Source organism: Chiloscyllium plagiosum, chromosome 40, assembly GCF_004010195.1.
Source record: "Chiloscyllium plagiosum isolate BGI_BamShark_2017 chromosome 40, ASM401019v2, whole genome shotgun sequence".
NCBI classification, from domain to species: domain Eukaryota; kingdom Metazoa; phylum Chordata; class Chondrichthyes; order Orectolobiformes; family Hemiscylliidae; genus Chiloscyllium; species Chiloscyllium plagiosum.
This window is the reverse complement of record NC_057749.1, coordinates 26,258,770-26,276,334: the sequence shown is the minus strand read 5'-3', so window position 1 is coordinate 26,276,334 and position 17,565 is coordinate 26,258,770. Positions and strand designations below refer to the sequence as shown.

At 39.5% G+C, this 17,565-nt stretch overlaps 1 protein-coding gene across 2 annotated transcripts in view; it reads left to right on the top strand.

Annotated features, from left to right (window-relative positions):
• Window positions 1–17,565, top strand: part of nptnb (neuroplastin b) — a 79,124-nt gene that overhangs the window by 32,383 nt on the left and 29,176 nt on the right. For both annotated transcript variants that reach the window (XM_043680632.1, XM_043680631.1), the window contains exons 3-4: window positions 11,637–11,811; window positions 13,437–13,531. In XM_043680632.1, coding sequence (XP_043536567.1) covers window positions 11,637–11,811; window positions 13,437–13,531 — 270 coding nt within the window. The remainder of the gene's footprint in view (window positions 1–11,636; window positions 11,812–13,436; window positions 13,532–17,565) is intronic.

Genomic DNA, 17,565 nt, shown 5'->3' with positions numbered 1-17,565 from the left:
ACCATTGTAATGTGTTTGTCCCACAAATTCCTTACCTGCTTAATATTCCAGCTTCCCACTTGCCCGTGAACAATAACTTGAGCAGTTTTGTTATCATCATCTTTGTAATTAGTCTTTGAATGTGCTTGAGATGCAAACCTAATAAAATTGGTTTTCTTTCAAAGCAGCCATGAGAGCACTGTGTGTGTGTGTGTGTGTGTGTGCGCGCGCGCGCTTTATTCTTACATAATGTGTTGGATGTGGGACAGACAACACAACGAACTGCAAAGGGAGGTGCTCTGAATGCTAAATGGTTTCTGTGGCTGCATGGGTAGGAAAAAATTATGCAGTGACACAATCCTGAAAACCATTCTAAAGATGACTAAAGAACTGAACTTATCGGACCTTTCATATTTAATCCAAGTCATAAGCTAAATGTAAAGTATTTAATATTCTAATATCAATAAAATTAGCTTCATGAATTCTTAAATTTGATCTGCTCTTTTTTCTACCTTCTGAGGGCAGAATGCATAAGACGTCAGAAAGCGTTTGAGGTTGAACTATTTTTAATGTCTGACTGGTCTAACCAGCAAATTCCGATATCTCATTTTAAAAAGAGAGTTTGTGCTGAAACTTTCTATTCTACATTATAGAAAGTAGTGTATTTTGGCTAGTGTATATTTAATGTGCTAAAAGCAGTAGGTTGTTTACTTTTGTTTTATTTGTTGAAAGCTTCCAACTAATCTGCTATGTAAAGTGCTGCTTTAATGTCATGTCAGTGTAGTTTCTTTTGGAAAGAAGGACAAGTAAATTTGCATATTTGCTGAACTGGCTGACAATTTGTGCATAACTGAATGGATTCAAAACTGCTGGCTTCCTGTCGAGGGTGCATCTCAGTATAGAGTCATAGAGATGTAAGCATGGAAACAGCCCCTTCGGTCCAACCCGTCCATGCCGACCAGTTATCCCAACCCGATCTAGTCCCACCTGCCAGCACCCGGCCCACATCCCTCCAAATCCTTCCTATTCATATACCTGTCCAAATGCCTCTTAAATGTTGCAATTGTACCAACCTTCACCACATCTTCTGGCAGCTCATTCCATACACGTACCACCCTCTGCGTAAAAGGTTGCCCCTTAGCTCTCTTTTATATCTTTCCCCTCTCACCCTAAACCTATGCCCTCTAGTTCTGGACTCCCTGACCCCAGGGAAATGACTTTGTCTATTTATCCTATCCAGGCCCCTCATACTTTTGTAAACCTCTATAAGGTCACCCCTCAGCCTCCGACGCTCCAGGGAAAACAGCCCCAGCCTGTTCAGCCTCTTCCTATAGCTCAGATCCTCCAACCCTGGCAACATCCTTGTAAATCTTTTCTGAACCCTTTCAAAATTCACAACATCTTTCCGGCATGAAGGAGACCAGAATTGCATGCAGTATTCCAACAGTGGCCTAACCAATGTCCTGCACAGCCGCAACATGACCTCCCAACTCCTGTACTCTATAATCTGACTAATAAAAGAAAGCATACCAAACACCACCTTCACTATCCTATCTACCTGCAACTCCACTTTCAAGGAGCTATGAACCTGCACTCCAAGGTCTCTTTGTTCAGCAACACTCCCTCAGACCTTACCATTAAGTGTATACGTCCTGCTAAGATTTGCTTTCCCAAAATGCAGCACCTCACATTTATCTGAATTGAATTTCATCTGCTACCTCTTGGCCCATTGGCCCATCTGGTCCAGATCCTGTTGTAATCTGAGGTAACCTTCTTTGCTGTCCACAACACCTCCAATTTTGGTGTCGTCTGCAAACTTACTGACTACCTCTTATGCTCACATACAAATCACTTATGTAAATGACAAAAAGTAGAGGACCCAGTACCGATCCTTGTGGCACTCCACTGGTCACAGGCCTCCAGTCTGAAAAACAACCCTCCACCACCACCCTCTGTCTTCTACCTTTGAGCCAGTTCTGTATCCAAATGGCTAGTTCTTCCTTTATTCTGTGAAACCTAACTTTGCTAACCAGTTTCCCATGGGGAACCTTGTCAAAAGCCTTATTGAAGTCCGTACAGATCAAATCCACTGCTCTTCCCTCATCCATCCTCTTACTTCTTCAAAAAACTCAAATAAGTTTGTGAGACATGATTTTCCACACACAAAGCCATGTTGACTATCCCTAATCAGTCTTTGCCTTTCCAAATACATGTACATCCTGTTCCTCAGGATTCCCTCCAACAACTTGCCCACCACTGACGTCAGGCTCATGGCCTATAGTTCGTTGGCTTGTCCTTACTACCCTTCTTAAACAGTGGCACCACGTTGGCCAATCTCCAGTCTTCTGGACCTCACCTGTGACTATTGATGGTACAAATATCTTAGCAAGAGGCCCAGCAATTGCTTCCTTAACTTCCCACAGAGTTCTCGGGTACACCTGATCAGGCCCTGGGGATTTATCCACCTTTGAGTTTCAAGACATCCAGCACTTCCTCCTCTGTAATATGGACATTTTGCAAGGTGCCACCATCTTTTTCGCTACTTTCTATATCTTCCATATCCTTTTCCACAGTAAATACTGATTCAAAACACTCGTTTAGTATCTCTCCCATTTTCTGCAGCTCCACACAAAGGCCGTCTTGCTGACCTTTGAGGGGCCCTATTCTCTCCCGCGTTACCTATTTGCTTTTAATGTATTTGTAAAAACCCTTTGGATTCTCCTTAATTCTATTTGCCAAAGCTGTCTCATGTCCCCTTTTTGCCCTCCTGATTTCCCTCTAAAGTATACTCCTACTTTCTTTATACTCTTCTAAGGATTCACTCGATCTATCCTGTCTATACCTGACATATGCTTCCTTCTTTTTCTTAACCAAACACTCAATTTCTTTAGTCATCCAGCATTCCGTATATCTACCAGCCTTTCCTTTCACCCTGACAGGAATATTTATCTGGATTCTCGTTATCGCATTTCTGAAGGCTTCCCATTTTCCAGCCGTCCCTTTACCTGCAAACATCTGCCCCCAATCGGCTTTTGAAATTTCTTGCCTATTACCGTCAAAATTGGCCTTTCTCCAATTTAGAACTTCAACTTTTAGATCTGGTCTATCCTTTTCCATCACTATTTTAAAACGAATAGAATTATGGTCGCTGGCCCTAAAGTACTCCCCCACTGACACCTCAGTCACCTGCCCTGCCTTATTTCCCAAGAGTAGGTCAAGTTTTGCACCTTCTCTAGTGGGTACATCCACATACTGAATCAGAAACCTTTCTTGTACACGCTTAACAAATTCCTCTCCATCTAAACCTTTAACACTATGGCAGTCCCAGTCTATGTTCAGAGAGTTAAAATCCCCTACCATAACCACCTTATTATTCTTACAGATAGCTGAGATCTCCTTACAAGTTTGTTTCTCAATTTCCCTCTGACTATTAGCTGGTCTTCAGTACAATCCCAATAAGTGATCATCCCTTTCTTATTTCTCAGTTTCACCCAAATAACTTGCCTGCATGTATTTCCAGGAATATCCTCCCTCAGCACAGCTGTAATGCTATCCCTTATCAAAAATGTCAATCCCCCTCCTCTCTTGCCTCCCTTTCTATCCTTCCTGTAGCATTTGTTTCCTGGAACATTAAGCTGCCAGTTCTGCCCATCCTTGAGTCATGTTTCTATAATTGCTATGATATCCTAGTCCCATGTTCCTAACCATGCACTCAGTTCATTTGCCTTCCCGTGTTAGGCCCCTTGCATTGAAATAAATGCAGTTTAATATATTAGTCCTACCTTGTCCCTGCCTGCTCTGACGTTTGGTTTGTTTGGTTTGTCTGTCTGTCACCCGTCTCAGATTGATCTCTTTCCTCACTATCTCCCTGGATACCACCCCTCCCCACCTTGATAGTTTAAATCCTCCCGAACAGCTCTAGCAAATTTCCCTGCCAGTATATTATTCCCCTTCCAATTTAGGTGCAAACCATCCTTCTTGTACAAGTCTCTTCTACCCCAGAAGAGATTCCATTGGTCCAAAAATGTGAATCCTTCTTCCATACACTAGCTCCTCAGCCATGCGTTCATCTGCTCTATCCTTCTATTCCTGTCCTCACTAGCTTGTAGCACTGGGAGTAATCCAGATATTACTACTCTCGAGGACCTCCTTTTTAAATTCCTGCCTCACACTCTCTAATCTCTCTCCAGAATCTCAACCGTTTCCCTTCCTATATCTTGGTTCCAGTTTGGACAATGACCTCTTGCTGGCCCCTCTTCCCCCGTGAGAACATTCTTCACCCTCTCTGAGACATCCTTGATCCTGGCACCAGGGAAGCAATACACCATTCTGATTTTTTTGCTGCTGTTCTCAGAAATGTCTGTCTGTACCTCGGAATAGAGAGCCCCCTCACACAATTGATCTCTTGGAACCCAACGTACTCCTCATTGCATTAGAGCCAGTCTCAATACTAGAAACTTGGCTGTCCGTGCTACGTTTCCCTGAGAATCCATCACCCCCTAGGTTTTCCAAAACAGCATACCTGTTTGAAATGGGTATAGCCACACAAAGCTCCTGCACTAGCTGCCTACCTCTTGCCTTTCCTGGAGACTCCACCCCCCCACCATCCCAAAACCCCTTCCAATAACTGCCATCCATCACATGCTGTTGCAAATTCCTCATTGCTTCTAACTGTCTCTCCAACCAATCCAATCGATCTGATGAGATTCGCAACCATCAGCATTTATGGCAGTTATAATCCACAGTAACCCTTAAACTCTCTTTAAACTCCCACATCTGACAAGAAGCACATCTCACTCTACTAAAGGCCATTTTTGCTCTTTCACAATCTACAGACCCAGAATGTAACACCTCTACAAAATAACACCTATTTTTCTACAAAACACTGTCCCAGGTTAAATAATTATGCCTTATATTTAAGTTTAATCAAGGGGCATATCTCAAAAAGCATATAATCAAGAAAGCACCCATTCTACTCACTCCTGCAGACTTTCTGTAGGCCCCACTTAAAAACCATACACTTATCTGCTTCTGTGCTGTGAACTTTGCCCAAACAGTTCCTCCAAAATCAGTTGTGAATTTCACTGTTTGTTAATTTTCCCCGATGCACTCCAATGTCCAGCGTTTATATGAATTCAAACAGCAAAGGCAGTAACTGTGCAGGTTCTCCCCGCCCCCTCTTTTTTTTCCCCCCTCCCACCCTCGCTTCCTCCCTCCCCCCTCCTTTCCTCCACTGACCACACCATGTGCTTCCTTTCTGTGTTCTTCTCCCTTTTAAAACTGCTGTTGTTTTGACTTTTTGACTTTCTTTCTTTCAGAAATAAATTTTAGGGAGAATCGTGTTCTCCCACCTTTTTGTATTTAATGTCATTTTGTTTAAAGTGAATGCAGAGGACTTCATCCTGGTTCCTGGGGTGGAGGGGGCTAGGAATTAAAAGCCAACATGCATTGTTTCTGAATTAATAACATGGGGGATAACTAACTTTATAAATCCTTTTAATCTAATAGCCACAGTAACTCATCATAATATTACCAATGAAACTTAATGTTGATGTTAACCAAGGGTATAAATATTCTTGTACTTCAAGGAAAAATAAGGGCTGCTGATTATTTATTTGTAAAACTAAAGTGCTACTCGTTATTTATCATGCTGAGGTTTCTAAGAGAGCTGATATGTATTCTGCTTTAGCTTATAGCAGCTGTAGTCTGGTCTCTTCATAACCTGGTAGCACTATTTATATTAGTGATTGAGTTCATTATTCAAATGTCTTGAGTGATTCCATGAAAATGATTGGAGTTGGACCAAGAAGCCCTTTTCAGAATTTTTCATTTTTCGAATTGTTCACCACTTTCATGTTGATATGCAGCTCTTTGGAATGCACACTAATACAAAAGTGCAAGCCTGAGCCAAGCAATTAGGTACTGTAAAGTGAGATATCTAAGAGTTGAACTGTTTCCATTCACTCCTCATACAGTTTTAACTGTAATAAGACTTTAAAAATTCACTTCTCTGAACAGAGCATTCTGGAAGTAGATAAGAATACTAGTTTAGAAAATTATTGAAGTTTTAATTATAGGCAATGTGAAACTTCTGTGCTGTAGACCATTGAGCTTAATTTGTTTTTAAAAGCACAGAATTGGGCTGTTTCGCTACAGGTTTTGTACTTTCCAACATGGAAAACTTGCAGATTAATACCTGCATTTAAAATGATGAACAGACAGATGTCATAGAAATCCATTAAATACTTATCTGCTAATATTGCCAATTATGATTTTGGTCCTTTTTTAAGCAAAGGTTATATATTTCAAATTAATTGCGTTATATGTTTGTAGCTTGCGTTAATTTTTCATTTTTCAGTAGTATTGATAAATTAATGCTATCAAAAATAGTGAGGAGGACAGTCATTCGGAGTGGTGAGTAGGCATTGAAAGTAGTGATCCTGTTGAAAATTCTCCTTCCTATCCTCTTTCCCATTCTTTTGTTTCTCCTATAACAAACGCACCACCACAACTCCACCTCTGTTTTCACTTGCTTTCCTATCCTAACGATTAGAATGTGTCCTGACCACATCCATTCATCTCTTGTATTCTAAATAATCACTCTTTTTAGATTTGTTTTCTGCACTAGTATCACGTTTAGTGTCAGTGTTTCTCACCTGAATTTTAAAGGATCACTTCTTTACAATGTCCATAATTTTTTTTTGATTTTTAAAAATAGTTCTTGAAACGCATGCAGTATCCCCTTTCACTCAATTGTGGCTGCGATTCAGAAATCTAGAAAAGGTTAATTTCTGCTGACCCGCCAGAAATTGAAGCTTCTTAAATTAAGAAATACCACAGTGGCAAATATGTGAATTATTCAGTGTGAGGTTCCAGTTCAAATATTGACATTTCTGTGACATTTCTCCTGTGTGGAAAAAGAATGCTAAGTCATTTTTTTAATAAGTAGACAAATATCAAAAAGCATACAGTTCTGCAACAGATAAAGACATTTCTTGACATAATTTGGGCATGAGTGAGATTATGATCCTGTACTGTCCATTCTACTTTGGGTTGCATTGGAAACTAAAAAATCAGTTGAAAGGCAAAATATTTTGAACTATTGTGTTCGCAAAGTTGACCTAACTTTTGAAGACTCCGTAAAGGCCAAAAAAATAAGTGGTTTACCTTCCATACACTCAAAGCTCAGCTCATTGAGATCAAAAACAGATGTTGTTTGTCTGTAAAATAAATGGTCAGAATTGGAACATGTGGTTCCCTCTACTTTGCATTCCGTTATGATGCCTGTCATATGATCCAATATATGAAAAAAAGAAGTAAATTATAAAGCTGTTAAAATTACTTGGAAATTATTTTGCATAAGTTTAAACCTGTTTAATTTTAAGCATTTCATGTAGGTTTACAGGAAAGAAATAACCAAATCATTTGGTTAACTTTGAGCCTTGACATCACGACAGTTTTGAGCTGTTGGTGTTTTCAGAATTTTGTCCATCCAATTTTCTTCTGTCCAGATGCATCAAATTCAATGTTTAATTTACTGATTTTGTTTTTTTAAAAGAAGACTACCACTTTGTTTTATATTTCTGAAAAACAATTAGAAACTTTATGAAGTAAATGGGAATGAAATTCAAAATATTTTCTCTCAAAGGCTAATGAACATTTAAAATGCGTTACCAATATAGCTAGGGCCGAGTGATAAATGCTGGTCAACCAGCGATGCCCACTTCCCACAAGAGAATTTAAAAATACAAGCTATTGATATTAGGAAGAAATTGGATGAAGACTTGATATACACTTCAATTTAGAAGGCAAGAATAGTGATGGGTTGGGCAGAGAGTGAAATTGGATTGAAATTTCAATGTAAAACTAATGTACACAGGGTTTAGCTACTGAAATTATGATGAGATTCTGCCTCTTAGTGTGTTTATCAGCGATCTCTCTCTACAGTGCAACTCTTGAGGTTGCAAGTATATTGAGAGATCAAGTATACAAATGGCTAATATAAAAGGATAACTTCCACTGATAAACTTAGTGATTTTCTTAGCATAATGATGAACTATATTTTATTGATTATGCAATTCAATCATAAGAAATTGCTAATCATGTCAGAAACCAATATAAAAAAATGTTTAGAAACAAATATTGATCATGACAACAGAACAGGGTGCAGAACTTGTATTTGTGTGAATAAATTGAATTTTCTTGGTAATGAGACATAAAGCATATTTATTTCTGGAGTCTGTTACTTAAGATTCTAGGCAATTTGAAGGGAAAACCCACTTATAACAAAGTGTGACTGGTTTCAATAACATCAATAAAAGGTGATGGTGCAAAAACTGTGGGTTCTCAGGCAAGGTTTTGGTCAAAAACTGTGCGGATAGGGTGAGAAGAAATTTTTAAAAATGCAACAGGTAATGACTTGGAGCCCACTGCCCATGACAGTGACAGAAATGAAAGCAATTTTTTTGAAAAAGAAATTGGATGGGCACTTAAAAGAAATACATTTGCAGACTGATTGTGCTCGAGCAGGGAAATGGGTCTGTGAAAAGCAGTAAGGATAAAAAGATGGTAGAGAGATTTATGCAGGTAAGACTCCCTTGCAGAGAGCAAGGTCAAGAGGAGGCAGAGATGGAGGAACTATGATTTCAGAGGGTAGGCATAGAAAGGTTGAGAATGGGAGTGTTAATAGTGTTGTAAAAGTAGAGGGCGGCACGGTGGCACAGTGGTTAGCACTGCTGCCTCACAGCGCCAGAGACCCGGGTTCAATTCCTGCCTTAGGCGACTGACTGTGTGGAGTTTGCACGTTCTCCCAGTGTCTGCGTGGGTTTCCTCTGGGTGCTCCGGTTTCCTCCCACAGTCCAAAGATGTGCAGGTCAGGTGAATTTGCCATGCTAAATTGCCCATAGTGTTAGGTAAGGGGTAAATGTAAATGGGTGGGTTGCGCTTCGGTGGGGCGGTGTGGACTTGTTGGGCCGAAGGGCCTGTTTCCACACTCTAAGTAATCTAATCTAATTTAAACTTTATAGTGAGAACTTCAAAAATGTAATATTGGGGAAATTAGGAGCCGATATCAATCAATCAAGTGAAGGGTGATTGGGATGAAAAAAAGGCAGCTGTTTTGGCACAGCAGGTCTGATCATTATACAGTCTTGGAAGGCACCAACTTAACCCTCAGAAATTTCTCAGTCTTGAAAATCTTTGGATTACCTTGCCTCAGAACTGTGGGGACGAAGTCCTTGTGTATATTTAATGCAGAGATAGATTCTTCATCAGTCGGGAAATCAATGAATTTGGGGGGAGTGGGGTGTAAGGATAGGAAAGTGGGCGTGAGGAGTGTTGGTATAGCCATGATCCTTTTGATGGTAGAGCATACTCAAGGGACCGAACTGCCTGCTCCTGTTCCTATTTCTTATGGGTGTGGAGGTGAACATGTGTCTTAAAATTTGGTGCATGAGAAATGGATTTCAATTCATGGAACATTGACACTGGTACAGGGAAAAGGTGGGATTTGTACTGTTATGACAGTCTGCACTTAAACTGTGATAGCACTGTGTTTTGATCAGTCATAACACGAGGGCTTTAATTTAAACAGTGGGGGAAGTTAGATTATGTGACGGGAGGTATATTCTAACAGCTATACCTGCAGGAGCATGTCAGGTTAGCAACTAAAACCTACAGCAAATCCCAGATCGTCCTATGAGGAAGAGATGAATAGATCCTTGATTGATAAGGCAGTCAAAGGGTTTGGGGGTAAAGAGAAACAGTTCAGCAATTCATTCAACTGTGATCTTTCCAAATAGTGGAGTATGCTTGAGGGGTGAATGATCTATTCCTACTCCTAATTTGGACAAGTGGATGGTCACCACAGTGGGTATAGGATTGCACTCTTATTTGTTTCCAGCTGAGCTTTCAATCGCAACTGTTAGTAACAATTTATTTTAGTCTCTCAGCCTCGATTCGGAAGAATAATGCACATTTAATGGTTTGTGCGTCTTGCCATTGACGATTTAAATTGCATGGGAGTTTCACTATTATATGTAAAATGTCTGGAACTTGGTTCATACCCATCACTTTTCTTAAAAGATAAATTTAGTTTGGTAAGCTAGTTACTGACCTAGATCGTAAAATTGACTAACCCATAACTGAGGATAAAAATAAACAACTCTGGAAGCTGAAAATCTGAAATGGAAACAGAATTTGCTAGGAAAGCTTAACAGTATTTTTTGAAGGTGGGAACAGCTAACGTTTAAGACCAATTCACTTCTTTTTGGAACTTTCACCTGAAGAATTTAATTTGCAATGGGTACTTGACTTTAAAGGGAAGGTATATTCTAACAGCTATACCTGCAGGAGCATGTCAGCTTAGCAACAAAAATCTACTGCAGACCCCAGATCATCCCATGAGCAGCCCTGATGGTCAGACTTGGCAAAAACCTTTTTTTACACTTGTTAAGATGGATGAATCTGCTTGCTCATCCTTCCTGATTCCACTGCAGCTGGAGCTGAGGACCATTCTTGTAGATTGTTTGCAGGCAATTCCTAATTTTATAAAGAAGATTTTGATACTATTTGCCTGCTTTGTTGAATACAAATTGCTGATGAGGTAGTGGTCATTTGAGCGCACTTTCTATCCATATTCCTCTTTTTAAAACTGTTGGCATCATAACTGATATTACAATTAAAGCTTCATCGACTTTGTTTTGTAAGCCAGTTCCTTGAACAATACTCTATGAAATCCACCTCAAAGTTCCCAATCAATACCAGACAAATTTTGTTTAAAATTTCATTTAACCCTTTTGGGAATAGAGGGACTTTGCAACTATATTGGAATGGGCAAATTAAAAGTAAAAAAAAAAATCTCTTTGCTACAAAGAGACTGCAAATCTTAATATATATTTTTTCATTATGAAATTGCTCATTCTCCGCTCAGGGATTAATTCATTGTTGGCCCGAGTGCTATTAAAATCCATCAATAGTCTGTTCCCATCTGGTTGTTTTTTGCAATCACATTTCATTATTAGTAAGTGAAGACTTTACTTTCAGGAAAGCCAGTGTGACATGAATGATGTGCTGTTGCTGGTTTTCACTATGGTTTGTTTTTGGTAACAATTTTTTTTTTCTAGCTTCGTAGATAGAAAGTAGCCCTGAAGTGTCAGCTTTCTCCGTCTCGCCCTAACTGCGAGCAGCAAATCTGTCCTGACCTTAACTGTTTGCAAACACTTCATTACATTGAGCTCGAGCCAACACTGCACTTTATATTGAATAGTTCGTTTATGCAGCAAAAAATTTAGCTTGGAGTCTGGTACAATTAGAACATTTTAAAAGTCATCTGGTTGGCAATATGAACAGGAAGGATTTAGAGGGATATGGGCCAAATGCTAGCAAATCGGTCTAGATTAATTTAGGGTAACTGGTTGGCATGGACAAGTTGGACTGAACGGTCTGTTTCCATGCTGTACACTGCCGACTCTAGTAATGGTTATTTATCAACTGATTGACTGACAGATAAAACCTTCATAATGGTTATGTAAGAAACAAATAATGCAGTCCATTTAAAGAATGTTGCGTTTTCAAGTGGCTGGAGTTGGCTGTATTTGTTGTCTGCCTGACACCAATTTTATGTTCACCAACTGCTTTTATTTCACTCTGTATTTTAGAGCCAAAGATCACACCATCTGAAGACATTGTTTTAAAACCCGCAAGTTCGCCTATCACCCTATATTGTAACCTGACCTTCGCACCAATTCCCAGCAATGGCAGTTATTGGATAAAAGATGGAGAAGAGATTGCTGGGACCAGGAATTCTTCCGGTGCAAACAGCACAGAGTACAAGTGAGGATTAAGACTTCAGGTTTATGTAAACAGTTGTGGTGGAATTTTGAACCTAAGGCATGAATAAATAACTAAACATTTTTTCATATCTCTAAATCAAAGAGAAGTTGGGGATAAATTCTGATGCATTAACTAAAGATGTTGTAGATTCTTTGGTAAGGATGTGTTTTGTAGAGTCTGTGATGGAATGGACTTGAATATGAGCTTTTTTAAGTTCCAGGGATGTGGGCATCACTGGCTAGGTCTGCATTGTTATCTGTCTGTGGATGGTGTATTACATCAAGGGGATCTCCTTGCCCATCTAACTGGTAAAAGGCCTTGGTTTGGAAGTTATTGTCAGAGGAGGTTGACAAGTTGCTGCAATGCATCTTGTTGATGGAATAGGCTGTGCTGTTGTTGACTAAGTCAAAATTTAATGTAATGGAGGGTGCTAAATAAGTTGATTGCTTTGATCCACATGGTGTTGAATTTATTGAGTTGGATTTGCATCAGCCAAGCAAGACGAGTATTCCATAACGCTCCTGGCTTGTCTTCTAAATGTTGCACAGGCTTTGGGAAGTGGGAAGCAAAGGCCCTCACCACAGAGTTTGCAGTCTGAGTTGCTTTTGTAACCACAGTATTTACATGGTTAGGCCAACTTAATTTCTGCTAGAAGAAAGTGAGGACTGCAGATGCTGGAGATCAGAGCTGAAAATGTGTTGCTTGAAAAGCTCAGCAGGTCAGGCAGCATCCAAGGAACAGGAGAATCGACATTTCGGGCATAAGCCCTTCTTCAGGAATAAGGGCTCATTATTAGAGTACTGCATCTGGTAAAGATGCTTGGAGGTGTCAAACCATTTTGCACCTCCCTGTTGCAATGATCTTCACTTCTCAATAGACCCAGCACAATGCTCATGTACTTCTCATAAATGAGCATGTTTTAATTTTTTTTGAGCTTCCAAACTTCATAAGCGTCCCCATACATATTGTGTGGAAGGAAATACAATTTTCCAGTGATTCTTGACTTCAGAACTTCTCTGTGGATGTGGTTTGCAGCTAAGACCTTCAAAATCTCTGAAAAGACTGCATAAAATGGGCAGGTTTTAAGAAGGCAGCAGATAATTTGGTGGGTTTTTTCTTGCAGTAGGAACAATTTTTGCTGTCTTGAAAGTTGACTGTCAACTCCATTGTAAGACAAAAGATCCAACCCTGTAACTGCTCAAATCTAGAAAATCTCATGTGACGCTCATCAAACCTCAAAAAAAAATCCTTTATGGGTTAAACTAAAATTGGAAATTTGTTGGGTCTTCAGTGCATCTATTTTGGGACTACTACTAAGCAGACGAGTGGCCTCGTTAACAGTTTTGATTTTAAAATAGGAACAGCGCTTGATGTTTTTCAACATGAGCCATATTCTGATGTGGCTTCTAATTTTGCACAATCTTATATTTGAGAGTTGTAAAATAAAATAGCATTGCTAATAACTATGATATATTTATTCACATGTTAAATATGTTTTACGAGATTTTGCAATTTTTCAGCGTCTTGTTTACCATGATTGAAATATGTAATTTGAATACTATTACAGTATCTGTACAAAAAGAATTCGGCTTTCTTTTTATCTTTATCTTGGTTTTGAAATTCAGGATAAACAAACCTAAAACTGAGAGTTCTGGAGAGTATCACTGCGTCTTCATGTTTGAAAACTCGCCTTCAGCCAATGCCTCCATTGAAATCAAAGGTAAGCCATATAATCTTGTAGGAATAACTACATGCTCTCACATTATCTCTGTACTAATTAACAATCCACTGGCTTCCAGTCCACCAATGTCTTAGTTGTATATTCACATCCTTGCTATCAAGTTCCTTTTGTGGCCTTGCTCTCCCCGATCTCTCCCTCTTCCAGTCCTACAACTCCTAGAGTCATAGAGCTGTACAGCACGGGACCAGACCCTTAGGTCCAGCTCGTCTATGCCGACGAGATATCCTAAATAAATCTAGTTCCATTTGCCGGTACTCTTTAAACCTTTTCTATTCCTGTACCCATACAGATGCCTTTTAAATGTTGTAATTGTACTAGCCTCCACCACTTCCTCTGGCAGCTCTTTCCATACATACACCACCCTCTGCATGAAAACGTTGCCCCTCAGGTCCCTTTTAAATTTTTCCCCCTTCATCCTAAATCCAGGGTCTCTAGTTTTGGACTCCCCCATCACAGGGAGACCTTGTTTATTTGCCCTATCCATGCCCCTCATGACCTTGTACACCTCTATAAGGTCACCCCTCGACTTAGAAAACTGCCCCAGCCTATTCACCCTCTCCCTATAGCTCAAGTCCTCCAATCTGGCAACATCTTTGTAAATCTTTGCTGAACCCTTTCAAGTTTCACAACATCCTTCCAGTAGAAGGGAGACCAGAATTTCACACGGTATTCCAAAAGTATCCTAACCAATGTCCTGAACAGCTGCAACATGACCTTCCAGCTCCTATACTCTATTCTCTGACCAATGAAAGAAAGCCGTACCAAATGCCGCCTTCGCTATCCTACGTACCTGCAACTCCACTTTCCAGGAACTATGAATCTGTACTCCAGGGTCTCTTTTTTTCAGCAACACTCCCCAGGACCTTTTAACGTTAAGTGTACAAGTCCTGCTCTGATTTGCCTTTTCAAAATGTGCACTTCACATTTATCTAAATTAAATTCCATCTGCCACTCCTCAGCCAGATCAAGATTCCATTGTACTCTGAGGTAATCTTCTTCACTGTCCAATGCATCTCCAATTTTTGTCATCTGCAAACTTACTATACCTCCTATATTCACATCCCAATCATTTTATATAAATGGTGAAAAGCAGTGGACCCAGCACCAATCCTTGTGGCATACCGCTGATCACAGGCCTCCAGTCTGAAAAGCAACCCTCCACCACCACCCTCTGTCATGTCTCTTCGAGCTAGTTCTCCCTGTATTCCATGTGCTCTAACCTTGCTAACCATGAGGAACTTTGTTGAATGCATCACTGAAGTCCATACAGATCACATCCACTGCTCTGCCCTTATCATTCCTCTTCGTTGCTACTTCAAAAACCTCAATCAAGTTAGTGAGACATTATTTCCCATGCACAAAGCAAAAACAGAAGTTGCTGGAAAAGCTTAGAACTGAGGAAGGGTCACCGCACCCAAAACGTTAATTCTGATCCCTGTTCACTGCTGAGCTTTTCCAGCAACTTCATGTTTTGTTTGATTTACAGCATCCGCAGTTCTTTGTTTTTCTTTTGTTCAACTTTCTTGAGAACAGAATCTTACATATTGTACATGAAACCCAAGTCGATCATGTTGCACCTGTCTATATTAAGATGCATGATTGATTTCCACTGTTTATACCCCTCATTTGGAATTTCTGTAAATGTTGGACCTAGTTAAATTTGATCTATGGGTGAAGCTTAACTTACCTCCACACCTTCCTTTTTCATCCCTTCATCTATTTGGAAGCAATGTTTTAACTTTATGAAATTGAACGTGAAGCAAGAACTTGATCAAAAATATTTCGAGGATTTCATTTCCCCCCCAAAAATTGACTTGCATACTGAAATAACTATTTAGTGATTTTTGGGAAGTGATCTTGTGTAATAAACAGCTCGCAGGTTTTCAGCAAACAGGTTCCTTTATGCTGTGTGGTTGGTCATTTGCATACTGCAGTGTGACTGGGCTTGCTTTTGGCAAGTTACTGTGAATTCTGCTTCAGCTATCTACATTTACATGGATGAGAGCCAAGGAAATAGATAAATAATATGAAACAAGATATTGATGGCAAATCAATACAAATGATTTATAATAATGCGTATGTCTAAATCTTGCATTAATTCAGTGCCTCCAAAGTAAACTGGAATTTTCCTCCTATTTACAAAGGAAGCTCGATCCATCTGAGTGGAAAGACTTGAAGACTACATTACTTCACCTGAACTTATTAATGTGAAAGTAGCCTCATTTGGAGCATAAATACGGACATTGACCAGGAAGGTCAAATGGCCTGCTTCTGCACATTTAATGATAGGTATTTTGTGAGACAGTTCTTGCTGTAAGGGGGGGAAGATCATAGAAGTAATATTTTTTTAAATTTATAAACCTTAACTGATTGGCATCATCATTGACAACAAGAAATTGATACTCTTCTATGCATGGGTTTAAAAACTGCAATAATTTAGCTTTGAAACAAGCATGCCCAGACCGACTTTTGAATGCTCTTTGAATTCTTTGCTTGTAGCTTGTATTTGGAAGCCTTCAGTGACAGATGGCCATTGCATAATGATGTGGATAGCTAAGCTGTTGAATCCGCTTTCTGACGTGCACGAATGAGGAACATAGCACATGCCATTTTAATCCTTTGGTGTTGCTTTAAGTAATTCACTACTGTGTCAAATTGTGAAACACAGGTTTCTATTCTTGTCTTTTAAGCAAAGTGAATACATTTTTGTGCTTTGCATTTCAATCATTTAAAAGCTGCACTAGAGGCTTGCAAGGGCCGCATCTGGCTTGCAGATTCTGAAATACTCCCTCCTTGACTGGAGGATGGGAGATGCACATTTTCTATGCTCCTTTCTGTCAAGCGAAACCACAGGGGAAGAAAATATTAATTGGGACAAGGGCTCTCTGTAAGTGGGGCAAATGTATAGATGAACAGGGCATGTTCACTGCTTGGTTATTTTTAATATTTAAAAACTAGTAATTTTTGTGATTTGGCTTAACAAAAGTGAGGTGTTCCATCAATTCAAGAATATTTCATGCTGGTTTCATTCTGGTGTCCTGGTTTACATTAATTTTGCTGTTTGTAGTTGCATATCTAGTGATTATTATATCACTTTAAAAATTGCATCTTTAATTTGATGGCTTTTGTTAAATGTTAGCTCATGACTGCTTCATAATTTAGTGATATCCTCTTCCTCCATAAATGTAGTAGCCCTCAAACATTGATTCAATGTCACCATGTATTAACTGATATAACTGCAGTCTAATCATTATTGTGCGAGTAAACCAGTGATTGTGTTCAGATCCCATCACAGCTGTTTGTAACTCAGCTCATTGAATATGGGCCAATACTGGGGGAGAAAAGAGGCTGTGAAAGCTATTGGACAAGTTTGCTAATGCTCTTCAGGGAAGATAACTAGTCACGTTCGACTCCATTGATGAAATTAACTCTGATTAAGGACCATTATATTCCAGTGTTATACACATCCCAAAAGCAGTCATTTTAAAAATCGTTACCTGGAGTTGTGCGTACCTCCGCCATTGAATGCTGCAGTAAATTAGAGAGTCAGTGACAACATTACTCGTTAAACATTGTTCCTCAGATGTTAAGAGAAATTTCTTTAATTGTGGCTCATGGAGCATATTAGTCTTCAACAGTGATTTGATTTGAGGCAAGAGAGAGTTTTATCTTCGAGATGATTGACAGACACAGATGTAGGTCTCTCCGGCAAAGTTGAGACAGTGAGATTATTTTTACATTAAAGCAGCAAAGAATCATGTGGCCTTTCTCTGTAATAATGCTGCATTATTATTCTTTTGGCTTCTATACTACAAGCTATATCGTTATTTGCTTTCGTTCCTCCTTCTCCATTTTACTCTCCAGTTGCCCATCTTTACTGCTTATACAACATGGTGCTGTTGCCCCCAGTGGTGCAAATACTGCTAAAATAGATAAAATTCACAAAGATACTTTAACAACGATAGATGAGTAGCATTTATTTGAAATTGGGAACTTCATGCATGTTAGTGCTA